The 27,816-nt window shown below is 50.5% G+C and overlaps 1 protein-coding gene across 6 annotated transcripts in view; it reads right to left on the bottom strand.

Annotated features, from left to right (window-relative positions):
• Tmco4 (transmembrane and coiled-coil domains 4) overlaps positions 1–27,816 on the bottom strand; it is an 83,190-nt gene that overhangs the window by 35,788 nt on the left and 19,586 nt on the right. For all 6 annotated transcript variants that reach the window (XM_015999347.3, XM_076565533.1, XM_076565530.1 and 3 more), the window contains 5 exons: positions 24,743–24,917; positions 23,378–23,405; positions 9,687–9,819; positions 610–707; positions 117–260 (listed from right to left, as the gene is read on the bottom strand). In XM_015999347.3, the coding sequence (XP_015854833.2) occupies positions 117–260; positions 610–707; positions 9,687–9,819; positions 23,378–23,405; positions 24,743–24,917 (578 nt within the window). The remainder of the gene's footprint in view (positions 1–116; positions 261–609; positions 708–9,686; positions 9,820–23,377; positions 23,406–24,742; positions 24,918–27,816) is intronic.

Here is a 27,816-nt window from a genome sequence, read left to right as displayed (position 1 = left end):
AGAAGGGGCAAAGCCACATTTCCCCCTCATCCCCTCAAGGAGCCATCTGGGCATCCTTTTGGCGAGTCATGCTGGATCAAAATCCTTTCCAGCTCCCTGTTCCTTCTTAACTGTACCTGTCAGGCCAGCTCCCGCAGCACCGAACAGTGAGGTCATAACAGCTATGCCAGCCACCGAGCCCAACGCGGCTGCCCCAGCACTGCCAATGATGGTTGCGGCTCCCGCGGCAACCAGGGGGGCGGCTAGCCCCCCAGTCACACCTGCAGGGTAAGAGCTCAGTTAGGATTAATGGGTTCTTTTTCCATGAGCTGCCCACTGCCTTCAGTGGAAGCTTCCAGCAGTACCTTTCAGTTACATTTTATTGTTAGAGACGTTCTCATGCAGCTTTGGGTGGCCCCAGACTTACTAGGCAGCCAAGGATGACCTTGAACTCCTGAGCCTTTTGCCTCTATCTCCAAGTGCTGGGATTATAGGCATGCGCCACCATGCACAGGCAGCTCCTATCAGTGTTAATGAGTGTATTTACTACTGAGCTGAGTGCTGTCACGTGCTGGGGCCACCTCCCTACTGATACACAGACCCTGAGCTACCCCCTACAGCAGGCCTCACCAATCACTGTCCCGCCTCCGACTGTGGCCAGGCCTATCAGGAGATAGCGTTTCCACTTCCTCCGTTTTTCTTTCTTCTTCCGGGATGCCTCTGCGGTTCTGGAGAGAAGAGGTTGGTCTATGGCTAGCTATGGGCCAGGATCCCTTGAGATCTCCCACCTCACCAACCCCTAAACCCGAGATCAATGGTAGGCAGGCCCTAGGTCCATCCGTGGTTGGGGGAAATCTCAGTGAATGGGGCACACTACTTACCAGCAGATCCATCCTAATGGGTGCAATTCAAATAATGAAAAGATAATAATAATAATAATAATAATAATAATAATAATAATAGCAACAACAGTAAGAGAAGTGAAGGTTAGCTTCTATAGGCGGGATGGGCCAGAATGGGTACAGCATGTACCCCCATCTTGCCAGCAGAATCCACCTCCCCTGGGGATTTTGGGAAACTCATTCTCTCCAGAGCAATTACTTGTGGAATGGGCTAGTGAAACATCTGTATGGATGATGGCGGCCTTGTGGCAACAGCTGGGTTGGTCCAGACTCAAAACACAGATCCTCTAAACCCCGTCAAAGGTAAGAAGGCATCTGCAGTGACAGCGCTTGGGGCTTTGTAATTTGAGAGAGGGTCTCAAGGCCCAGGCAGGCCTCTAACTCTGTATGGCTGAGAATAACCCCGAACTTTGGACCCTCCTGCCTCCATTTTCCAAGTGCCGGAATTGCAGCCCCCCCACCCCCCGCCATGTTCAGTTTATGTGGGACAGGTGTGGAAGCCAGGGTTTTGAGAAGGTGAGGTGAGCACACCACCGACCCAGTGGCCATCACCAGCCTCCCAGAGAATGGCTCTCTCAAGTGCTCAGAGTCAAGATGCTCAGTTTCCCTGATGGACCTTTAGCCCTTGACTGCTTTAAGGTGATTGGAGGCAAGAAGAGAGGTGGAGGGTGGGTGGAGAGGCCATTAGGAGAGAACTCTGGACCGAAGCTGGAATTTGGACAGCTGGACTCGGAGCAATCATAAATGATGAGAAACGGTTAATATTTAGTGAGGGCTTCCTCCACACTGTGCACTTCCCATTTTTTGCCAAGAAGCAAAGCAGTTTATTGCGGTCCCATAGTCTGGATGCTTTAAGAGATAATAGTGGTTATTCCAGAGGGGCGCTCTGTGTGTGTGTGTGTGCTTAAAGTCTTTAAGGATAGGGGCTCATGTAGTACATGCACATTCTTGGAGGTAACAGTGGCCGTTGCTGCCACACAACATAGGCCTGAGCTTTAGTCTTCTACAAAATGAGGACAATAATACATACTTTTTGAAAGAGAATTTTTTTTTACTACATTCATTTATTGTGTGTGTGTGTGTGTGTGTGTGTGTGTGTGTGTGTGTGTAGGTTTGAGCACAACATATGGGCATAAGCTTTGTCCTGCCACCATGTGGTTCCTAGGGATAGCACTCAGGTCACACATTAGCCCAATGACAAATTGCTTTTCGAGGATGAAGCTTAACTGTGCTATGACTATTTAGCCAGGAACATACTGTAAATGGACAACGCATTGCCCCCCCCAAGAGTCTACACATCTGTGGGCTGATCCCCCACCCCAATCCATGCTCAACCACCATGCCCATATCCTTCCTCATGAGCAAACCAAGAAGTGGATTTGCCTCGGGCACCAAGGAGCTGGAGAACATTCGGCTTCCCACCAGCGCCAGCTCACCTCAACACACTTTTCCCCTGCGAGGGCCCTGTGTGGAAAGCAGCCTCTCTCAGCCGCTTCCCTGAGGAGAACCAGAAACCAGTGATAAGAATCTCTGCCTGCCATGGGTTTCTGTGGTGAGATGGAGCACGCTGCCAGCAGGTGGGAGGTGGGATGTGACCAGGATTGAGGGGGTCTGGGGTCAGGATTTAAACGGTGACATTCTGCAGTCACCCCTCAGTACTTGTAGGTGTCCCAGAGTCCACCAGAACTCACAGGGGCTCAAGTCTCTGACATGTGTGTACATGTGCGTATAACTTCTGCATATCTCCTTGAATGCTTTAAAGATGTTTAGATTTCATGTATCTCCTATAATATAGTAAGCTATGTGTTATGGTATTCATACTGTTTATGTAAAATGACAAAGGGAATAAGGTACATTCAGTACAGACCTTATTTTTAAAAAATAATTGTTTTAGGCTAGGCATGGTAGAACACACTTGAATCCCCAGAACTAAGGAAGTGGAGGCAGGAGGATCAGAAGAGCAACCTTGTACAGCCTTGGCTATTATATTGAAGTCCAGGCCAGACTGAGCTACGTGACACCTTGTAAAAAAATTTTTTTTAAAAAACAAACAAAAATATTTTGTGATCCATGGTTGGGTGTAGAAATGTCAGGGTCAACTTTCCTCAGGGCAACCTGGGAGGAAATGATGCTGCCATTTCTGCCAGAATCTTTAAAAGCCAGCACGGGAGACTGACAGGTCTCCTTTCGTTCTAACCTGAGAATGACAGCATTCCAGACAGGTGCTGATCCATCAGTCTGGAGATCAGAACTAGAGCAAGGTGGACAAGACCCGTAGCTGAACTTCAGTGGGCACTGAGAGCATGAAATAAGCCCTTGGTGCTGCAAGCCATGGGGATTTGGGGGCTGTTTGTTACAGCAGCAAAATCTCCCTCCCTCACTGAGCGCGTGACTCTGTACAGATTACATCTGAACCTCTTCACCCGGCAAACACTCTGGGGGTGGGGTGGGGAGTGTCTGAAGGCCTGCATGAGATGACTGGCCAAGGTGACTGGCTTACTGTCATCGGTCAATATGTTTGTTGCTGCTACCATGTGGCTCCTGACTAAGATTATTTCCTCCTACACAAAGGTCCTTTGACCCTTAATGGCTTTGACCCTTCATTAATGACCTTTCCATTAGTTCAAACAGGAAACCTTCCGGCTGCTGGTGCAGTGGAAGGCCTGAGTGAAACATTCTAGTGACTGACAACACACAGTGGGGACCAGCCGTGTGGCTCGGAGTCAGTGGCACCTCCACGTGGCGGTCGTGGACTATAGAGCAGATGGATGCTGAGGGAGAGGGGCAGGGCCCAGCACCGCTGCTTCGTCCATCCCTACCTCCCTACGCTCTGCAATTTTCCCCGGGCATGGGCGGTGTTCTGGGTGGGTTTCTTTTTTGGGTCCGAGTACAGATGTGTTCAAAAGCACATGCCCATTGAGTGCACATGGAGGCCAGAGGCTGACATCAGGTGTCCTCCTCAATTGCTCTCCACCTTATTTTTTGAGTCAGGGTCTCTCCGTGGACCTGCAGCTCACTGATTCAGTTACACTAGCTGGCTAGTGAGTTTCCGGGATCTGCCTGTCTCCACCCAATCCTAACCCCAAGCACTGGGGCTGTAGGTTCGTGCTGCCACATCTGGATTTTCCACACGGGTGCTGGGATCCGACTCAGGTCCTCATGTTTGCAAACACTACCCACAGAGACATCTCCCCGGCCCCGGGACAGGTTTCTCAAATAGAACCGATTATTCCGGGAAGTTCTGACTACTCCGTGTCAGTGGTGCAGCTCCCCGACCACTATGAAAACCCGAGGGACACAGAGGGACACAGGCTAAATGACAACATGCAAGTGACGCCAGTCACCATCCAGTTAGGTACTCAGAGAACAAACAGGAAGTGTCAGAAAACGTCTATGAGCTCGAGGCCACTCTGGTCTACATGGCGAGGTCCAGGCCAGCTGGGGCTATATAGTGAGGCCTTGTCTCAAGTAAATAAATAAATAAAATGTTCATAGCTACTATTAATGCATTTTACTAAGAACCTAGTAAAGTTTGCAAGTTAGTGCCATTGACGTGATGTGGCTGCTGGCTTCTGGATTGTTCTCACAGTGACATCTGTATAATAATGGCACCAGATGGTCAGCGGGCTTAGCTGAGCTTGATGGAGTCAAATGACAAGAAAATCAATAGGGTCCCTGAGGTCTGTGGGACTTAAATGCATAAAGAACAGAGCAGTTCTGCAGAGACCTTGCTCACGAGATGCTCTGGCCCCTCACAATCTCCTCCACGTTATCGTTTATGTGTTTGCAAACATTTTTTAACTGGAAAAGTTTTTAAAAGAAAAAATTTTCTTTCTTTTAAAAAAGCTTTATTATTTTATTTTGTGTGTTTGTCTACATGTGTGTGGTCTGTGCATCAGATGTATGCAATACCAGTGGAGGCCAGAAGAGGGCAACAGATCTGGAGTTACAGCTGGCTGGGAGCCACCATGTGGGTGCTGGGAACTGAACCTGGGTCCTCTGGAAGAGCAGCAAGCACTCTTAACTTCTGACCCAACTCTACAGCCACCTTTTGTAAACAAAATAACTTATTTATTCTTTTTTTTGTTTTTGTTTTTGTTTTTTTGAGACAGGGTTTCTCTGTGTAGCTTTGCGCCTTTCCTGGAGCTCACTTGGTAGCCCAGGCTGGCCTTGAACTCACAGAGATCCGCCTGGCTCTGCCTCCCGAGTGCTGGGATTAAAGGCGTGCGCCACCAACGCCTGGCTTATTTATTCTTTTAAAAACAAAATAACTGTTATTTTACTTTTTCAAGTTTTTTTTTTATTAATTTTTACGGTATGTATATATGTATGTGTGTATGTTTATATATGTGTATATAAGTGGAGGACAGAGGGTAAATTGTGGGGATCAGTTCTCTGCTTCCACCATGTGGGTCCCAGGGATTGAACTCAGGTTGTCAGGCTTGGCAGCAAGGGCCTTTACATGTTGAGCGATCTTGCCAGCCCTCAAGGAGGGTTTTCTCTTAAAGTTACTTAGCGGAAACCCGCTTCTGACATTCACTTGCACGGCCTACTGACTTCCGGATGTGCACCCATCTTAATAACTGCCTTCCTTGTAAAATGAACAGGCTCCCTTATCTTCTCTGATTATTGCAGCTTTTTATTCTTGCAATGATTCCAGGTGTCTAGTTGACTTTCAACACTGAGCACCCAAGGGGAGACGTCTGCTCTGAGTCACAGCTAGGATCCCTTCTTCCTTTTCCTTGGATGCTGAAATTCTGAGAACTCTAAATCTAAATGACGGCTTTACTCCTGCCGTGGACTTTGCCATCTGATTAGACAAAATGGCATCAGACAGTCAGTCGCTGGCCACACCCACCCTCTAGAATGAATGCTAGGCATGAACTTCAGCTGATGTTCCCATGTCAGCCAAGGGCAGACCCCACACTGGCTGTAAAAACGGCTCAAGAAGAGCAAGATCCCAACACTGTTCATGGTGTGGAGCCACCAATCAAACATACCCAGAGACACCTGATCCCCCACGAGAGCGGGTTCTCGCTAGCCTCCTCCACATCACCTGTTGCCAAGGGAGCTCAGGGCCCACATATGCTAGGTGAGCACTGGACTACTGTGCTTGCTGGCCATCCGCTTAGCTCCAGGTTCAGTGAGAGACGCTGTTTCAAGGGAATAAAGTGGACAGTGATAGGGCAGGACACCCATTGTCCTTGTCTGTCCACACCTGTGTGTGTGTGTGTGTGTGTGTGTGTGTGCGCGTGTGTGCGCGCGCGCGCGCGCGCGCGATTTACCTGCAAATGGTGTACGTCCCCCCCGCCTCAGCCCACCCCGAGAGCCTTTTCTAGTTAAAGCTGGGAAGGAGGGAATCTGGATTTCGAATTGGGCCTCAAGAAAGTAACACACAAGCTGAGCATGGTGGCGCATACCTTTAATCCCGGGACTCAGGAGGCTGAGGCTGGCTGATTTCTGTAAGTTTGAGGCCAGCCTGGACTACAGAGTGAGTTCTAGAACAGCCAGAGCTACACAGTGAGACTCTGTCTTGGGAAAAAAGAAAAGAAAGAAGATAACACACAGGCTGGATAACAAGGTTGAATCAGAGTGCCATTGAATGGCTATGTGACCTGAGCTGAATAAATCACCCAGCCGAATCCTCACAAGGATTGTACAAGTCTTAGCTGGGGCAGCCCTGGGGCCTGCATCAGGAAGCCCTTGGCAGGAGTTAGACATCCTGTAGGAGCTATGAAATCCAGCCTTGTTTCAGCTGAGGGTCACCAAGGCCCGCAGCATACCTGGCACTGCCCCAAGCTTTTGATGTGAGGTAATTAATTTAATCCTCCTACAGCCCTCTGATGTAGAACTACCATTAACTCCACACCAAAGCTGAAGTAACCAAGACCCGGAGAGGTGAGGTCACTCAGTACACAGGGAGGCTGGGGTGGCCTTAGCATTCAGGTGAGGACCAAGCACATTGGGGTGGCATGTCACATTCTGAGTCCCACCTACAAGGAAACACTGCAGATAAGCTCACTAAAAAGCCTGAGTATTAAAAGAAATTTCTATAGAAGCCAGTCCCTTAACACAGAGGTCACAAACTGGTCTTGGTGCCCAGAGAAGGCAAGGAACCTGCCAAGGCCACACAGGAGAATTCGTGGAGACCTGGTCTGAACAGCTGCTTTCCTCTGATCTCAAATCCTTCTAGAGAATTCTAGAGTTCTCTACAGTGCTTAAAATGCCACATTCAGATGTAATAATAACATAATTGCAACATCACTGCTAACAAATAGATGATGAGCTATATGGACCCATCACTCTCGGCTTCCTTTCTGCGCCACAGGAAACCGAGGCAAAAGGTCTTGACTGTTATCCCCATTTTACAGGTGAGGAAACTGAGGCCCAGAGAACTAAAATAACTTGTCCAAGACCACAAAACTAGGGAAGTCTGGAGCTGGACTGTGTTGGGACTTCTGGTGTCCAGAGTCTTCTTGGACTCTGTGATATGGACAGAGGGAGAACAGGCCTCCCTAGGTAACATGCTCCTGTCTAACAAGGTCCTCAGGCCCTAACTGCGAAGTCTCCATCTCAAGGCTGTGAGGCCCGACACACTTTGAACTTAGCTGAAGAATGTGGTAACTGTTCTTGTGACAATGACCTTGTGATTAAGGTCATTGGCCCAGGTCCAGCTGTTTGCTCCCTGGCATAGTTCTGCGCATCAAAACATAATATTTTCAGATTATTTCTTTTGTGTGTGTGTGTGTGTGTGTGTGTGTGTCTGAGGATAAGTGTGCACATATGTGTGTTTATGGGGGTAAGTATGCATATGTTTGTGTGTGTGATAAGTGTGCATATGCACGCATCTGTGTGTTTGTGTGTGTGTGTGTATGAAGACCAGAGGTTGACACCAAGAGTCTTCCTTGATCACTCTCCATTTGAATTTTTTGAGACAGGGTCTCCCACTGAACCTGGAGCTCCCCAACTAGCACCAGGACTCTCTTGTCTCTGCCTGCCCACTGCTAGGGTTACAGGTGCTCGATGCCGTGCCCAGCTCTTGCATGGGTACTGGAGGCCTACAATGGCAAAGTACTGATTGAGCCATCCCCTCACCCTCCCTTTAGGTTATTTCAACAAACTACCTGAGCCTCTGGTGGCACAGACCTTCAGTCCCAGTACTAGGAGGCAGAAGCAGGTGGATCCCTATGAATTTGAGGCTACCCTGGTCTATAGAGTAAGTTCCAGAACAGGCCAGGACTACATAGAGAGGCCTGTCTTAAAACAAAACAACCAATGGCCAGGGGGTGGTGGCTCATGCCTTTAATCCCAGCACTCGGGAGGCAGATCAGGCGGATCTCTGTGAGTTCGAGGCCAGCCTGGTCTACAGAGTGAGATCCAGGACAGGAACCAAAACTACACGGAGAAATCCTGTCTCGAAAAACCAAAAACAAAACAAAACAACCCACAAACCCCAAAACTATCCAAAAACCAAAATCAAACTACCCTTGCCACTGCTAACCCCTCCTTTTGTTTTGGAGGGAGACGGCTCTGCCTCTGAGCCGGGCTGCAGATTTCTATCTCCCACTGGATTGAACTGGTGTAACTGGGGGATGAGGAGAAGCCTGTGCTGGGCTGCAGTGCCTGGTGCCTGGTGGAGCAGGTCAGCATCAGGACGGCACTGGGGTTGATTTACGATACTAGGATTAGGTGACGCCCAGAGCTGGGCTCCGGCCAAGTCACAAGGATGATTTTCCTTTCCACATTCTTAGTGTATATATGGGTGGTGGCAGGGTGCATGATGTATGCATGCACGTGCTCGTGTGTGTGTGTGTGTGTGTGTGTGTGTGTGTGTGTGTGTGTGTGTGTGTTGTCAGAGGACAAGCTCTGTTTGACACTTCTCAGACACCATCCACTGTTTCTCATATTTAATTTTGAAGCAGGGTCTCTCAGGGGCCTGAAACTCACCAATTTGGCTAGGCTGGCTGACCAGCGAGTGCTAGGGATCCACCCACCTTAGTGAATGCTGGGATTACAAGTGTGTGCCACAGTAACCGGCCTTTTCTGGTTCTAGGACCAACCTCAGGTCCAGTGTGAGTACCTTGAGCTCTCTCCCCACCCCTTCCCAGTCCTGACCCCCCACACAGCACAGGGGATTCAGAGTGGTTCCCAGCTGTCAGGCCCTTGCCACCTGCCAGCCCTGGCTTGAGCATTTTCTTCTTTTCTCTTTTTAAAGATTTATTTATTATGTATACAGTGTCCTGCCTGCAGGCCAGAAGAGGGCACCAGATCTCATTACAGATGGTTGTGAGCCACCATGTGGTTGCTGGAAATTGAATTCAGGACCTCAGTGCTCTTAACCACTGAGCCATCTCTCCAGGCCGGGTGGAGCATTTTCTGACAGGATCACATTCCTTTCTCCAGTGACCCCAAGAGGGCACTATCCTTATAGCCACCTGATATCCAGGGATACTGCCATTAGAGAAAGGAGGCCACCTGTCCACAGACAAGTAGCAGATGGTTCATGTGGTCCCACAGACAGTGCCATAAAAGCTTGAGGTGGACTAGGGCGTCAGGACCATTGGATGGCGGTCATATATCCAGGGACTTTAATGAGTACCTCTTCTTGCAAACACAGCCAAGCCCAAAGAGGGTGGCAGGTGACTTGCTAAGGTCACTCAGCCTCGAGGCAGGGCCACCTGGACTCTTTGCCTAGTGGCCCTTCTACGTCTCTGCATGGCCTCCACATGGGAAGGGAACCTGTGATGGGCAAAAGGCCCTCAAGTGGAATTCAGGTTTCTCCCAGGGGCTGCAAGGGTGTCTTACTCAGACTCCTCCTCTTTGGTGTCCTTCAGGCTCTCCAGGAATGCCTCTTCGAGTATATCAAGCTCGTCCACGGGCACCTGGAGCAGGGAAGTCACATGACAAACGAGGACTCTGGCCCGGGCATCATAGTGTCCTTGAAAGGAAACAGAATGCCCAAACAATCAGTCAGGTTTTAATCCAGAGCTGTCAGCAGAGGTACAAACAACCAACCTGGAGGCAAAAATAAGAGTCCCAGGGAAGCCAGGCCCAGGGGCGGAGCTCAGCATCTCCCACCCAAGCACACCGGGCCACACATCCCTGTGTGCCTATAATGCTCCAAGTGGACAGACTCCACTTTCTGTCCTAATGACCTTGGGTCATGTGATGCTCTAATTCTTAGATAACAAATATGAGTTTCTCACAGCAGGGCTTCAGAATGTTAAGCTCTATGAATTTGTTTTCGTTGCAGCAATGAACTGCCCAGGTGTAATCTTTTTATACTTAATCAATTGTGTGCATGTAAGCCATGGCATATGTGTGGAGGTCAGAGGGCAATTTGCAGGAGTCAGTTCTACCCTTCCACTACGTGGGTTCCAGGGATCGAACTCGGGTTATTGGGCTTGTCAGCAAGCTCCTTTAGCTGTGGAGCCATCTCACTGGCCCGGATGGAGTATCTTTTTTTTTTTTTTTTTTTTTTTTTTTTGGTTTTTCGAGACAGGGTTTCTTTGTGTAGCTTTGCGCCTTTCCTGGAACTCACTTGGTAGACCAGGCTGGCCTCGAACTCAGAGATCCGCCTGGCTCTGCCTCCTGAGTGCTGGGATTAAAGGCGTGCGCCACCACCGCCCAGCTCCGGATGGAGTATCTTAAGACAACGCAAGTTCATCATTTTACAGTGCTGTGGACCGATTCCAAATCAAGGTGACAGCCAGACTATTTCTCTCAGGGAGTCAGGAAAGATATCTTCCTCGCCCTTCTGAGATCTTGTACATGCTGTGTGTGTGCGTGTGGGTGTGTAAGAGAGGGAGAGAGAGAAATGTGTTATGTGTTCATATGTATTTGTGTACTCATGTGTGTGGAGGTCAGAGGTCAACAGGTTTTTCCTCCACCTCTTTCCACCTTAGCTTTTGAGACAGGGTCTCTCACTGAACCTGGAGCTTGCCAGTTTGACCAGCCTGACATTCCAGGAATGTACCTGTTTCTGCCTCCCCAGCGGGGATCAAAAGTATGTGCCACTGGACATGGCTTTTCCGTGAATGCTGGGGACTGAACTCAGGGCAAGCACTTTAGAGACTGAGACACCAGTCCCCAGGTTCTCACACATACTCCGCTCCTGTCTTTATATAAGGTTTGCTAAGTATCCCAGGCTGGCCTTGAGCTCCTGTCTTTATATAAAGGTTTGCTAAGTAACCCAGGCCTTGAACTCACTAAGTAGACCAAGCTAGCTTTGAACTTTCAATCCTTCTACTTTATCCAGGGACAGTGCCCAACTCCTTTCCCAGTTTCTAGAGGTGGCCCACGGTCCTTGGCTCTTGGCCACATTACTCCAACCTCTGCTTCTTATTGGGTCTCCTTTCTCCCTCCTCCAGGGACCCTGGACTCCGTCATGCCACCATCTCCATTCAGAACCATCTCCTCATCTCAAGATGCTTCATCTGGATGCAATTCCAAAGTCTTTTGTGCCATGTAGGGTGGCAAAGTCTGGAACCCTCGGTTCCAGAGCCGAGGGTTGGCACCTCTGAGGGGCCCGGTTCTACTGAGCCTTGAACCTTTGTATTTCCCCAGGACGTCTGGACCCTCTGCAGATCACACCTGTGCTGTGGCCTGTGGTCCTGCACACAGCCTGCCTCCTGGCTGGCGTTCCTGTGTGACTGCCTGGTCTGTGTCAGGCTAGCGGACACGCTGACTCACCCAAAGGTCTACTGTCGCACCTGCCTTCAGTGAGGTACAGTGGGAGAGCTTAAATTCAGATTTTTGTTTTGTTTTGTTTTCAGGGACAGTCACAGGACTTGGCATTCATCTGTTCTACAGTCTTGTGGGCCCCGTGGAGACACGAATCGTCAGAAGTTTTCGGTTCCTGCTGCCCATCTGTGTTTTTTGATGGCAGGGATGAGGAATCCTGGCTGGGGATACAGTTCAGTGGCAGAGCTGATCTAACATGCACTGGGCTCCATCCTTCGCAACACACACACACACACACACACATACACACACACACACACCAGTTCCTGCCTTGGCTGGTGGGGGGGCAAGGAGGGGGGGTCCTTAGACATACATGTTATAATGGGAGCTGCCTACGTGCCCAGGGACAGACAAGTGTGTGTTGCGTCTTGGGGTCACTGGGTTAACACAGACAAAAAGGCACTCCTTTTTCTTTGAAGAGAAGCTTTGTGACGCCCGGGTGGTAATCGGGTTGCAGAGAAGGCTTGGCCGGGGTGATTAATGGGCGGCGATCGTAATTAGCTGGTAATATATGCTCCATGGGTCAAGGCTGTGGTGATTCAGGCTGCCACGTGCATGGGCACTTAATAAGGAGGGGTTAATATCAGACGCAAGGCCCCTTCCTGTGAAGGGGAAGCTGCTGGGAAGAGTCATTTCAAAGACTGTGGGGGCTGGGCTTCTGTTTGAGGCAGATGGGTGGCTCCCAGGTCCTAGACTATCTCAGGCAGTTTGGAGCTGGTCTCCTACCAGCTTACTAGGTGGCCAATTCACTTGTAAGAGGCGGCCCAGCCACCCAGCCACTTTGACCCTGGGCATTGGTCTCAAGCAGTGGCTCTCAACCTGTGGGTCGTGACCCCTTTAGGGGTTCAACAACTTTTCCACATGGATCACATATTGGATATCCTGTGCATCTGATATTTACACATTACAATTAATAACAGTAGCAGAATTACAATTAAGAAGTAGCAATGAGGGGGCCGGAGAGATGGCTCAGTGGTTAAGAACACTGGCTGCTCTTTCAGAGGTCCTGAGTTCAATTCCCAACACCCACATGGCAGCTCACAATCTGATGCCCTCTTCTGGTCTGCAGGCATACATGCAGACAGAGTGTCTGTACACATTAAAAAACAAATAGCAATGAAAATAATTTTATGGTTGGGCGTTACCACAACATGAGGAACTGTATTAAAGGGTCGCAGCATTAGGAAGGTTGAGAACCACTGGCCTAGCGGCTTCTGATTCTCCCAGCCTAACATCCAGGCCATCAGCTAAGGCCAGAGCCGTGTCTCCTAAGAACAGACTGGTTTGAGCACTCTGCACCCCTCTGTTGCTACCAGCTGGCATGCTGTGGCCACTGCTCTCCCGCCTCCAGTCCCCCTGCTGGCTCCTCCTTTTTCATGCTGGCCTCATGCATTCCATTTTCCCCACGGTAGCCAGAAAGATCCATTAAAACCTTCTTTCAGATCATTTTCTGTCCCAGCTTAAAACTCCAACAGCTCCCAATGTCTTTAGAAAAAAACCCAACACATCTTGTCATGGCTTGCAAGACTGTCCGTTCCCGGGCCCCGCCTGACAGCTTCCCTGGCATCCTCTACTACCTGCCTTTGCTCCAGGCATCAGCCATTGGTCCAGCCCAGAAGCCGAGTGCGTGCTGACCTCAGGCCCTTTATGCTTACAGGTTTGCTGTCTGCAAAGCCCCTATCCCAGTGCACCGCCAGGCTGGCCCTAGTCCACCGGTCACGCTTCAACTTCAACATCAACTCCTTGGAAAGGCCACTGGCTCCTCACCAAGAGCAGCCCAGGCTCAGTCATTCTGTTTCCCACAATTGCGTAGACTCTTGTCTGGCTTGGCCCATTAGCATGTCGGTCCCACAGGGCAGGGCTCTCTGCCTGCTCCGGTCTGTGTCTTCACGCCTGGCTTAGTAGCTGCACTTGCTGACACATCACAGTCCTCTTGGCCCACCAGGTTCTGTGTCCACAGCCCCACATGACACAAAAGACCTTCGCCACCTCTATGTGAAATATTTTTTTCAGGAACTCAAGAGTCTTTCCTTCCTAGGGGACATGGGGGTGGGGCACAGAGCATGGCTGGCCCCAGCTCTGGCGATGGTTAGAACATTCTGTCTAAGGTTTATGCATAGCTCAGTTCCTCCTCAGGGGTCACTTCCTCTGGGAAGCCCTTGTGGATGCCACGCCATGGCCCTGCCTTAGCAGCAGCAATTCCTACTGATCACCAATTAGATGGGCAGTTTTGGAGCTGGGGATGTAGCTCAGTTGATAGAGCACTTCCCTAACATTCACGAAGCCCTGGCTTCCATCCTGCATGCCTGTTACCCCAGCACTTGGGAGGTAGAGGCAGGAGGATCATCTTGGGACCTTGCCTCAAACCAATAAAAATATATATGTTGGTGGTTTCGATTGCCTACATTTTTACTGTCTGCTTCCTGTTGTGAGATATCTGATATCTTTACCATGTAAAGATATGTCACTGTAATTGGTTTAATAACAAGCTGAATGGCCAATAGCTAGGCAGGATATCCAGGCATAGAGAATGCTGGGAAGAAGGTGGTGGAGACACCAGGGATGCAGAGCAAGCAGCATGGGCATTACAAAGTCAAGGTAACTGAGACACATAAAAGAACATAGATTGCTGGGCGGTGGTGGTGCACGCCTTTAATCCCAGCACTTGGGAGGCAGAGTCAGGCAGATCTCTGTGAGTTCGAGGCCAGCCTGGTAAACAAAGCGAGATCCAAGACAGGCACCAACTACACAGAGAAACCCTGTCTTGGAAAACACACACACACACACACACACACACACACACACACACACACACACACACTAAAAAAAAAACAAAAACAAAAACAACAACAACAAAGAAACACGAATCCTGTGATTTGTAATCACACCAATCTAGAAGTTTCAGCTCTCTACTGCCCACTCTGGGCCACATTCTGAACTATACTTTTGTTCTACCCCGCTTTCTCGAACCTTCTCAACTTCCTGAGGAGGCAGGCATTCACACCATCGTGTCAGAGGAAATCACACTAGGCTGGGTCACTTGCTCAGGACCACTGGCTCCTTGGTAGAGAAGCAGGCCATGCCCTTGACTCCAGCTGTGGTGTGTGTGTGTGTGTGTGTGTGTGTGTGTGTGTGTGTGTGTGTGTGCATGAGCACTAGGATGGAACCCAGGGTCTTGGGCATGTTACCCCTGGCCCCAGGAATATGTTTTAAATCTGCCTTTGTTGAGATGGAACAGGAGGCTCCCGCCCGGGTCTGGCTAGCACTAGAGGCACGAAGTACACAACCAAAGGCACTCAGAATTGCTGTTTGTTTTGTTTAAAGGCCAAGACTTACTGTAGCTCATTCTCAGTCCCCCAGCCTCTGCACCCCGAGTGCTGGACTGCAGGCACGCACCGCCTGACTGTCCCTAGGCCTCCTCCTCCTGCCACCTGTGAGATGGTTCTGCACGGTGAAGAACAAGGCACAACCGTGTCCTTACCATCCTCTCTGGTACGTCACACTGAACAGCCGCCTCTGAGCTGGGGCTTCCAGCAGGGCTGTGAGCTGTCTGCTGCTGTGCAAGAGCTATGACCTTGAACTCTCTTCTTCCCAGGGTCTGGGGACACCCCTCCCAGACCCACTGCACCCCTCATGCACCCGCCGGCCTGCCTACTGCTCTGCTAGCTCCCCGTTCACCAGTTTCCCCGACTATGCATTTCCAGGAATATTTATTATTTATCCCTTTTCTTACTCCAAGTGAGAATTCTCCTATGCAGGAGAAGCCGCCCCATATTTCGATCCCATGTGTGGATTGCCTGTGGCCAGGGCAGAGGGCACAGAGATAGACCTCAGAGGCTGCCTCCAGCTCTGCCTCCTCGGAGGCCATGCCAGCCATGTGGCTGCATGCCTGCCTATGTCATTCAGGCCTGGAGGCAGTACAGCAAGGGATGGATTGTGGGTGACGCTTCAGGGTTAGAATCCCACCACATGGCTTCTGGCTATATGGTCTCAGACCGCTTACCCTATCCTCTGTGCCATACTGTCCTCTTTTGTAAGATGGGGACGGCCATTGCACCTGTCCCCTGGGGGATTGTGTGGCTTCCACCCAAGAGTGCTTGGAAAGGAAGTTCTCGGCTGGGAGCCAGGCATCCAGCAGGCACCCCGTGAATTCCGCCATAGGAACTGTTCCCAGGGCCTTGTGTGTATGGGGGGGGCTGTGCACACAGCAGCAGTTCAGAGCTTATTTGCTGAATTGAGGAAGCAGGATGTTGCAAAATTATCAATTGCCCACATCTCAAGGACACAGCCAGGGAACTCAGCAGTTCGGTCACAGGAAGGACATTTCAGCCAGGCCAGCCTCATTTCACAAAGCCCTGATCACTAGTGGGGAGCAGTGCAATCCCTCCAGAAAGACTTCTCCCAGAAAGTAGAGTCAAGTGTAGGGCACACACTGCTATGGCTCACGTGCTTGCACGTGCAGGGGGCGCTGGCTTTCTATTGATCCGTGGGGGAATCCGTGATAGGTACCGAGAGTGCAGAGGGCAAAACTCAGGGTTCAGCTGCCCTGGCTCTGATTCAGAGTTCACAATGAGGTTCATGCGGCATTGAATGGAATTTTGAAATGTAACCCTGGGCTACCTGCTTAACCTCTGGGGCCTTGATTTCCTCCCTGTAAGCAGGGACAACAGGATGAATTTCAGTAGCTGATCTGAGGTTACATACTATGCAATAACTCACAATCTATATAAAGGGCCCAAAGAGCAACTTGAATGACTTGTAAGGATTACTGAGTGCAAATAAACAGGTCTCAACTGTGATAGCAACGTTTTGATGTCAGGCACTGACATTTGTGTGTGGGTGGATGCATAAGCACGTATGTGAGGTCAGAGGTAGGCATCGGCTGTCTTCCTCAGCTGCCCTCTCAGGGGACCTAAAGCTCACTGATTCAGCGAGGCAGGCCAGCCGGCTAATGAGCTCCAACGATCTGCCTGTCTCCATATCCCCAGTGCCTAATTTAGAGGATTGCTGCTGTGCTTGGCTTTTGCGTGGGTGCCGGGGATCCGAACTCAGATCCTCACACTTGTGCAGCCAGCACTTTACTGACTGAGCCGTCTCCCCAGGTCTGGAGACCCTGCTGATGGTCACATGAGATGAGCTATTGACATCTAATGGAGAGAGGCCAGGGAGGCTGCTTGACACCCACAGCAGACAGGATGCCCGACCACGCAGGATCCTCTGCTCCAAACATCCACAGAGCCCGCGGGGTGAGAGCTGCCAGCTCAGGCTGGTTACCTGTGCTGCATGGCTGGCTCTTGCAGTTGTGTGGGCAAACAGCTTTGTGAGGTACTGCAGGATAAAAGAGCATGACTGGGAACTCACCCAGTTGCCAATAGAGCATTGCTTTGTAACAATCACCCCCAGACTGTCAGGAAAGGTCAATTTCCCAGCAAGTTTTGAGAAATGTGGCCTTCCATGTTGATATCCTGGGCTGATTCTATGATTATTCATCCTGCCCCACACAGGGAGAAATCCAGTCTCCCTGTGGGCAACCCCAGCCAGCCTCTGGAGGAGAAGGATGTTCAGAGGGGGCTGACAGCTCTGATCTAGGCTTGTTCTCTGAAGGAAGACCATCTGCCTATCACTCTGCTTCTTCCTTTGTCCCCTCTCCCTCTTTCCTCTCATCCTTCCATCTACCCACTCAACCCACCCACCCACCCACCCATCCATTCATCCATCCACCCATCCATCCACCCACCCATCCATCCATATATCCATCCATCCATCCATCCATCCATCCATCCATCCATCCATCCATCCACTCATCCAACCCACCCGTCCATCCATCTATCCATCCATCCATCACCCAATGGAGTTCTGATCCTCTGAACCCAAGTAATGCAAGTGGGAGACAGGGGGATTTCTGGGAGCTCATGAGCCAGCTAGCCTGGTGGATGGCATAGGAAATAACAAAGAGTCTGTTTCAAACCAGGTGAAAGGTGAAGACTGACACATGAGGTTGTCCTCTGACCTCCACATGTGCACCTCAATGTGTGCACACTTTGCGGCATGCCCCCCTCCCCGCAACTTCTAAAATAAAGGACCAAAAATATCCTCTGTGGCAGGGCCTGGAGTAGTCTTCTGGGATCAAAGAGGTCTGGGAACCAGCAGTTATAGAAGGCACTGTGGGTCTTCCAAGGCCCAGACTATGCCTTTTCAGCAAAGCTCTGGGGGCTGCTGGTGCTGGTGCTGACATTGGTGCTGGTGGTCTGGGGACCATACTGGGAACAGCAGCAGGCTCAGAGATCTTTTCTAACAACACAGGATTCTTACTGTCCTCACAAGCAGCAGCCTCCACGAAGGGGTGACATACATGCTCTGCCACCGTGTTGGGCAGGGACCACACCACACAACCCCTCCTTAGCAACCAAGCACGAGAAGGCATGTGTGGCCTGAGGAAGCCCTGGCTCCCCACTCTTCACGGGTTTCCAAACACCGCCTTGCATAAAAGGGTCACCAGAGACAAACTGAGCATCCCCAAGACACCCTGACCACAGGTACCAGATAACCAGAATCCCAGAGCGGAGGCAACACTCTGGAAGTCCCTCTCCTCACTTGCCACATCTGTCTGTCAGCAATTCTGCAGGTTCTGTCCCAGGAGGCCTTCTCCACAGCTCTCTCTGCTGCTTGGCTAAGGCTGTGGGCCTCACAGCTGCCCAGCTCCCCAGACTGATCACCTAGGCGCTTGATGGCCCTGAACCCACCCACATCTGTCGCCTCGATGCCTGCCAACCCCAGGACTCCTTCTTGCCACTCCCTGCCCTTGAACTGCTGTGCTTCATACCCCTCCCCTGAGAGTTTCCCAGGTGGCTTTTTGAGCAGAGTTTCACATAGCCCAGGTTGGCATTAAACTCCAGATTGTCACGAGCCTACCTGCCAAGTTTTGTGAATGAAAGCATGTGCCATCACTCTTGGCATTAGTCACCTGGTTGGGGATTTACTCATTAATTTTTTTCCCATTGGTTAGCAGAATGAGCACCTAAGGTCTGAGAACTAAAGGCTCAGGTTAGGGAACAGGCAATGCCCAGAGTCAGAGGAAGAAGGGGGCAGCAGCTAAGGGGGCAGCAGGTGCATCAGAGGCAGCCAGGGCTGCTTAGCACTGGATGGTGTCCTGTAGTGGTATTTGCTCCACCCATGACCTTGGGCTACAGGTCCCGAAGGAGGCAGCGCTTCCTGACATTGTATGTGACCTCTTAAAAGGAGAGGGAGAAGGGTCACATGCCCCTTCTCCCTGCCTGCGAGGTGGATTCACTCCTGGTCAGATCAGAGGATGACTTCAGCTGTCTACTCCGTTCTGTATCCCTGAGTGTATTTCCTCAATTTGCCTTAATAAATTTCCCTAATACTTTTTAAACAGACTCCTGTGATTTATTGCTTTGTCTGGTGCCCAATGTGGGGCACGAAAATGTAGCTGTACAAGATGCCAGCACACCGGTAATGCCACAGCCATGTGGCAACATATAGATTAATAGAAATGGGCTGAGTTAAGTTATGAGGGCTAGCTAGCAAGAAGCCTGACCCATAGGCCATACAGTTTGTAAATAATATAAGCCTCTGTGTGTTTACTTGGGACCAAGTGGCTGTGGGATGCCAGTGGGAGAGATTCATCTTGACTGCGGGGCTGGGCGGGATCAGAGAACCTTACGGTTAGTTCGCCCCACCCCAATTAAGATGTACCTGGGATGGAAAGTGACTTTATGTCAGAAAGACACTTTTCCAGATATCAAACTAAAGCTCTCGAGATAAGGTCCTAATCAGGTGTCCTTCCAAGAGATACATGGAGGGGAAGAAGACAAAGTCCTTGGGGAGGCCAGGAAGGGATTGGGACCCAGGCCAAGGTGCCGTGACAGCAAATAGAAACTGAAAGAGACATGAAGGACCTCATTAGAGCCTCCAGGGGGAGTGCCACTCCGCTGTCTGCATTTCAGACTCGTGGCTTCTCAGAGGGTACAGGGAAGTCAGGTGGATAGCAGCCCTTTGCCACAGGAAGCTAACACAGGCCTTGCCACTCATCAACTCTGGCAGACGAAATGGCTGACCGTCCCTGAACTGCCTCCCTCCATAAAGAGAACTGTTTCCCAAACTTATTCAACAGGGGTTTGCTAAGGGCCTGGTGCTATGCTCAACCTACTGGAAGCTTCCCAGGAGCAAGGAAGTGGTTACCAAGGGTCACATAAGAAAGGGCAAAGCTACTTTGCTGTCCACACTGAGAGACCCAGTGGCTTCCTCTTGTGTGGCATTTCAACTTCTTCATCAGTCTGACTGGATTTGGAATCACTGTGGGGCTGTCTCTGCCAAACTTGAACCGAGGAGGGAAGGCCAGCCCAGAATAGAGAGAGAGAAAGGAGAAAGCCAGCTGGATGTGAGTGAGCACCCATGTTCTCTGCTTCCTGACTGCAGGTGTCATGTGACCTTGCCTCATGTTCCTCCCACTACAGCCAGAAAGGCTTTCATCACCATGCCATCCCCTCCATGATGGACTGCATGTGTCCTGAAACCCGGGACAAATGGCTGAGGTGCCTATCTAACATATCAAAGTGGACCTGGCCACCAGGTTCTCCCAGCATCCCTCAGTCCCTACCTGTTACAGGGTATGGCTGGCATACCCCGCCGCTCTGCCCTAAGCTTCTCCAGCCCAGTAATTGGGCTGTCCTTCCCCCAGCTGCCCTTCCCTATATAATCCAGCCATTTTGGTTACTGGTCCTTTTGTCTACCCTGCACTCTCCTGGCTCTCCCCTCTCTCACCCCTCACATGGCCCAGATCAGGGTCATGTTCACTCTGGACTCGCCCAGATGTCCTGCCTCTGCCTCTGCTCTCTTTCTTATCTACAATAAGCCTTCTCTTCCACCATACCTAGGAACAGTCAGGTCCTTCCTTTTCTTTCTTTCTTTTTTTTTTTTTCATTAAAAAATAAACCCTTTCTTCCTTGAGCCGGTAGGTTTTTAAAAACTTTTTTAATGTGGGTGGGTGTTTAGACTGCATGTGTGTCCATGTACCATATGTGTGCAGTGACCAAGGAGGCCAGAGAGGTGCTGGAATTGAACCCAGGTCTTCTGGAGGAGCAGCTAGTGCTCTTAACCACTGAACCATCTCTCCAGCTCCAATACTCTATTTTAAAACACCGGGGAAAACGGTCCCCCATAACCATAAATTACGCAGTTGAATCTCCCACACTTGGGAAAACCGTGGGGGTCAGAACACCTGGAATGAAATGAATGAGCCTCACCCTGGGAAAACCACTTTCTTGTGGCGTCTTTCCCGCCAGTGGAGCATCCTTGGGTTGTTTTGCTCAGGTCCTTTGTCACAGCAATGCAATGTCACAGAGTGCAACTGATGCAAGAAATGCATACTGACAAGGCCCATCGGCCTTTGGAAGAGTCTGACCTGCAGGGTACAGAGTTCTAGAATGCTGTAAGCCGGTGTAATGGGCCATTCTGGAGAGTCTGAAGACCTCATCTATGAAAGGCTCCAACTTGTGAAAATGAAAATTTGAAAAAAAAAAAAAAAGCCCAAACTGAATGCCAAGAGGCTTTCTCAGCTTGAATTCAACTTCCTAAAAGTGGTTTCTCAGGTTCAGGCCCTAGGTGTAGAGGAGACACCCGCTGTTTAGCAGCTGTGGGGGACAGTTTTATGTTGTCTTGACACAAGTAAGTCATCTGAGAGGAGGGGACCTCATTAAAAAATGTCTCCGTAAGATCTGGCTGTCGGCATTTTCTTCATTAGTGATTGATGGGGAAGGGCCATCCCTGGGCTGGTGGTCCTGGCTTCTATAAGAAAGTAGGCTCAGCAGCAAATGAGGAGCAAACCACTAAATGCAGCACCCCTCCATGGCCTCTGCATCAGCTCCTGCCTCCAGGTTCCTGGCCTGTTTGAGTTCCTGTCCTGATTTCCTTCAATGATGAATTACAATGTGGAAGTATAAGTCAAATAAACCCTTTCCTCCCCAACTTGCTTTCTGATCGTATGGTGTTTCATCACAGCCACAGAAACCCTAACAGAGGGTATGCACAATGCATGAGTTACTGGCTCATGGAAGCTTGCACTGAAGTTCCAGAAAGCTGTGGACTCTAGGTAATGTGTGGCAGTTAGATTCCCTAGAAGGAGGTCCTGAGAAACCATTGGATGAAGCTGTGAAGGTGAATCTTAAAATCCAATGGAGACTCCAAAAAGGGTGGAGAAAACCAAGGCCATGAGACATAAGCCAAGGAAAGCTACTGTACACGGAGTGAAGTGTGCCCAAAAGAGACCTCTGTGCTGCAGGGGGCAGAACTGGAGAGGCGGGCTGCTGAAGCTTGCTGGGGCACAGGAGTCACATGAGGAGGGACCGCTGAGAGCTCCAGATGTGGGGTGGCAGAATATGCTCCTTGTCCTCCTGGGTTTTGGTCCTGATTGGGCCCATTCTAGCCTCTCTCTGCCCCTACTCCTTCCTTTGGGAATGGGAATGCTTACTCTGTGCCTTTGTATATTGGGAGTATATATATATTTCAAAATAGAGTTTCTCTGTGTAGCTCTTGCTGTCCTGGAACTCACTCTGTATACCAGGCTGGCCTCAAACTCACAGAGATCCTCCTGCCTCTGCCTCCCAAGTGCTGGGATTAAAGGTATGTACCACCACCATAACTTTTTTCCCCCCGGATTTACAGAGACGTATAGTTAAAATCACCTTGAGCATCTGAAGAGACTTTGGACTTCTGAACACTGTTAGAACTGTTAAGGTGAACTAAATACGTGCTGCATTATGAGACGGTTACAGACATTGAGGTCTGTGGGTAGAATGTTACCACTAAAAATTATGTGTTAGGGTATCACATTGATGAGGGGGTTACTGAGAGGGTCAATCTTCACTGAATAACCTCTGGGCATGTCTGTGAGGGTGTTTCCAGATAGGTTTAACTGAGGGAGGAAGGTCATCCCAAGCGGGTAGCACATGGGCTGGGGGTTTGGATTGAATAAAAAGGAGAACACAGACAGAGAAGCAGCACTGAGCTCTCTGCCTCCTGACGGTGACTGGAATGCCACCAGCTACCCCAGTCTCCTGCTCCCATGCCTTCCCCATCACGATGGGCTGTGCCCCCAGACTGTGAGCCGAAATCAACTCCGTCACCCTTAAGTCGCTTCTGCCAGACATTTGTCACAGCCGTGAGAACAGACACTGTCAGGCCAGGGCGGAGCAAGTGGGTGGACCAGGGACAGTGAGTCATGGCGCCCAGCCTGGAGAGTGCATGCGAAAGGGTCAGGGGAGGGTGTGTGCAAGGACTCCAGGGTGCAGGAAGCACCGGACTCCGGGGAGTTACAAGGAGCCACGGCTGGTAGAAGCCACGCGTGGGGCTGCGACTTGACTGTATTGGAGGAGGAGGTGGGAGAGAGGATGTGAAGCCCACTGGGGCTTCGGGGCCATACTGGATGTGCTGGAATCCCATGGTGGGTATGGGGCAGGGAGACAAGGGTGGCCAGACACTCCTCAGGAAACATCGTTGAGATGTAAGTGGAGAGAGAGCAGGGTACGGGCTGGAGTGACAGGGAGGAGACCCCAGCTGTCATCTAGGCGGCCCCAGGACGATGAGTGGTGGGAAGGAGACAGACTTGAGGGTTATGAGGCAGAAATTAAAAAAGCCCCATCAATATCACACGGTGACACCCTGGGGCAGACACAGGTGTGGCATGGTCACCGGCTGCCCTGCACCCACATCACAAAGGCAGCAAATCCACTTACCATCCTTGAGTGAGAAGCTGAGGAGGTCCTGTGGGGAAAGGAGACAGTTGTCAGTGAAGTGCTGACAGCCTACCACCAGCTCACGTGACAGACGAGCCCTGAGTCCTATCAAGTGGAGATGGTATAACCTTTCCCCCATGATACAGCGGCAAGCCAGGTAGACACTGTGCATGTAAGTGAATAAGCAGGCCAAGGCGAGGAGGGAAGGCCCTGTTTCCTCCCTGTGCACGTGGCCACCAGCAGCCCATGTCCGTCACAGCTTCTGCCTACTTAAACTGCACTCAGAGAGGGTGAGTAACATGCTCAAGGCCACACAGCAAAGCTGCTGCTCCAGGAAAAAGTCATAGCTTGGTAGAATGCATGCTCTAGGGGCAGACCACCAAGGTGGTCGAATCCTGGCTTTGGTTACTTATAAGCTGTATGACCTGGGGCAAGTGACTTAACCTCTCTATGCCTCAGTCTCCTCAACTACAAAGTAGGGATTACCCAGGTTAAACATCCTAATTAAAAAAAATCCCAATTCCCAAACTATATATATATATGATTTATTTATTTAGTGTATACATGTGAGCATGTGTGAATTTATGTGTACCATAGGTGTGCAGGAACCTGAGAAGGCCAGAAGGGGGCACTGCAGTCCCCAGAACTGGAGTTCCAGGAGCAGCAAGTGTTGTTATTGATTGAACCATCCCTCCAGTAACTCACTCCCAGTTCCAAAAAATTTTCAAGTGAAAAAATTCCATACCGTGAACTGTGGTACTATGCACAAAAGTATTAAAAATGTATAGAATTACCCCCAGACTGTGTGTATAAGATGCACAGGACGCATGCATCAATTTTGTGCATAGTACACGTATCCCATCTAAAGATACCTTATAATGTGTGCGTAAATATTCCAGCCTTGGGGCTGCTGGAGACAGAGAATGAGTCATTTCCCTCCAACTCAGTCACATAGGCTGGGGTGGCACATAGTCCAGTACTCCATTGTGATATACTACAGTGATGCTGAATTGTCATGGTAGAAACCATCACTACCCATTTAACACTCAGAGTGCTTATAATAAGATCTTGCCTTTACAGAGGTTAGCACATTTAATTCTCAAAGAACCTCCTGGGGAGTGAGACACAGGCTGGGTACTCCATGTTCAAAGTGCTTACAACCAGAAGTGCTTGTAAGACTTCCAGTTGGGAGCGGGGGCTGGAATATTTTTGACTTATTTTTATTTTATGGATATGGGTGTTTTGTATGCATCTATGTCTGTGCACCACATGTATGCAGTGCCCGTGAAGCCCAGAAGAGGGCGTTGGAGTCTCTGGGGCTGGAGCTGTAGACGGTTGTGAGCCGCCACCCAGGGCCCAGCGCACCTGAGTGACTGCTGATGCGTCTCCTTTCAGGATGGGGTCCTTCAGTAAAGTCTGAGCAAAGATGTCGGCTTCTTCACCTCCCAGGCCGCTGGCAAAGGCAGTCATGGTTGGGAGGACAGCTTCGGACAAATGCAGCCATTTTACCAGGCCCGTCACAAATTCTGTGCAGAAGGAACTATAAAGAGATGTAGTTAGGTCCCAGTCCTCTGGAGAACATGGCCTGGAGAGGCCCACGATGGATGGACAGGGTCACGTGTCAGCCTGTGACTCAGGTCCAGGAAACACAGAGATGGTCTGAATGGAATCTCAGGTGACGCAGCTCCTGCCGAGTCACACCGAGACTTTTTACCAAGAGGCACACGAACCACAGGGATGAAGGCGCCAGCTGCCGCTGCCTGTGTGACCTGAACCATGATGGGGAATAAGGAATCAAGGGACAGAAGTCACCCCCACAGTGGTGTGATGTGTGAGGACAGAGGGAGGGACCATGTCCTAAGCAACCCTAGGTCCACCTGCAGAACTGGAAAGCAACCCTGGGGATCCCAGGAGACGTGCCTGGATGTCACCATGGACTCATTTCTGGAAAGACGTCCGCTGCAAACGGACGCTGGAACGCTCACCCCAGCAGGTGCGCTGCCGTGGGGCCTGCTAGGGGACAGCGGGGCCACTGTGGAGAGTTGGGAGCTCCATGATCTGAGATAGAAGCACACTGTATCTTCTTGGGGACCACGGCAGAGCCCACACTAGACGTCTGATGCAGGCTGCCCTCTGGGCAGGGCTGAGGTTTTGGCAAAGGGTGGTGGGCTATGGGGAACAGAATTCATCAGGAAGTAAAGAAAAGGGGAAAGGTTGAAGTCTAGATTCCCTCATTTAAACTCTGAAAGCGGAGTTCCAGCCTGTAAACACTGCCCTGGGCTTCCAGTCCTGGGCTCTGCTCCTGTAGGGAAACTGGCAAGACCATGGTGGACTCCTGGAAATATTGAGAGATTTTGAAGGAACCTAAGGAGTCCCGCTTACGCCACCCAGCCCACCCAGCCCATTCCTCACAGCTGCTGTGGGGCAGAGAGCTCTAAAGGTAGTGCTATGGGGGTGTGGGGTGGGAGTTGGGAGCCAGACCCTGGCTTTGTGGTCTGAAGCAGAGATTATTGCTCCCCCACCTAGGACCAGCACCTATGGAAGGGAAGGAGGGGGCGGAGCTCGGCAGAGGGAGGGCAGCAAGCTGCCACCTTGAGGGACACCTCAACTGCCACTGCCATTGACCCTAGCGGAAGTTCTGAAGATGGGCTCCTCCCCCGACACACAGTGGTTTCAAGGGGTGACTCTATGCCAGGGATCCTGGGGAGTCAGGCGACATCTTGGAAATGTGGTCCTGAATAGCTGGGGCAGGCCCCAAAGGTTATAGAGAGCTCAGGGCTGTGCTCCCCTGAGGAGAACAAGAGAGCCACAGCAACTTGGGGAGGTAGCTTGTCCTCTGTCTGTGCCTCTGAATTACTTATCTGTAAAATGGGCTCAAGAGACTAGCTTCCCAAGGCAGAATACGGCAAGCCGAAAATGTCTGAGCAATGCTAGTCAGCAGGGTGACTGACGGACAGGTGACTGAGGGAGACAGGGAGAAAGGGTGAGAATGAACTGTGACATCCGGCCATCCTGGGAAGTCCTCAGAGAACCCACTTCACCTTTCTTATTTTCTAAGGCTGTAAAAGGTAGGTGAGACTGGGACCCACCCCGGGGGTTATATAGGAAGATAAGATGACAGGAACAGTGTGTGGCATCTGCAGACCTGCAGTAAATGTTATCTCCCGTGATGGCCTCCTGATAGATAACTCACTTCCCCCTGGGTCATCCCAGGGATAGCAGGTGGGTGTGGAGGGCGATGTCTTCAGGAATGATTCAGTGGGTGAACACGGACCAGTCAATGTAGCAGAGGAATGGCTCAGGGCCAAGGGAGTAGTCTAGCCTGGCGTCTGTCAAGAAAGACCCAAAGGACTATCTTGTCGGGCTGGAGAGATGGCTCGGCCGTTAAAGGCTAGGCTCACAACCAAAGAACGATCTTGTCACAAGAGCACAAGATTAAAGAGCAGAGCCCCAGTGCTACCGCCAGCTGTGCGGGCCTGGGATCTGTTTCTCCAGCTCGCTATGCCTCAGACTTTTAATATATACAATAGTTGTGATGATGAGGGAACCTAATTCACAGGGTTGCCGGAGAGATCAACAGAGTTACTCTCTGTCCTGGGCTAAGAAGGGCACCTGTGAGGCACTACCCACCGACGTATTTCTATAATGGGTGCTCTAGTTCCTTTTCTGTTGCTGTGATAAATTATCCTGACGAGAAGCAGCTTAGGGAAGAAAAGGTTTATGTGGCTAACAATTCCAGGTTACAGTCTACCACTGTGGAGAAGTCAGGAACTTGAAACATTGTATCTGTAGTCATAAACAGAGAAGGAACGAGTTTGCTGCTCTCAGCTGGCTTTCTCCTCTCAAGCTATTCAGGACCCCCTGCGGAGGGAATGGTGCTGCCCGCAGTGGGCTGGGATCTTCCAACATCAATTAACAACGAGACAGTCCTCCACAGACATAGCCACAAGCCACCCTCATCTGGACAGTTCTGCATTAAGACTTTTCCCAGGTATACTAGGCTGTGTCAAGTTGCCAGTTAAAACTAAACAACACAATGGTCTAGTGGAAGTGTGTGTGTGTGTGTGTGTGTGTGTGTGTGTGTGTGTGTGTGTGTGTAGCCAGCACAGCAAATGAACAAGTTAAGCAGTATGTCAAATGGGCAGGGCCTTGGTAATTGCTGTAACTATGGTTGGCTGGTTGCAATACATAAAAATAGGGCAATGATGGGCTGGGGGTTTAGCTCGGTGGTAAAGTTCAAGCACAGTGTGCGCAAGGCCTCAGGTTCCATCCCCAGCACCATCACAAAGGAAACAAAACAACATCAGCAAAGGCAGTGGCGCTCATCACGCAGCTGGGTCTGCCTGAGCTGTCTTCCCATACAGACTTGAATTCTTACCACAGCCCCATGAGGCCAGGAAGGTTTTAGGTCAACCCCTGTCCCCTCAGATATGGCAGCC

The sequence above is a fragment of the Peromyscus maniculatus genome, chromosome 2, assembly GCF_049852395.1.
Source record: "Peromyscus maniculatus bairdii isolate BWxNUB_F1_BW_parent chromosome 2, HU_Pman_BW_mat_3.1, whole genome shotgun sequence".
Classification (NCBI taxonomy): Eukaryota; Metazoa; Chordata; class Mammalia; order Rodentia; family Cricetidae; genus Peromyscus; species Peromyscus maniculatus.
The sequence above is the reverse complement of the archived record's forward strand: the minus strand, read 5'-3'. Positions and strand labels throughout refer to the sequence as shown.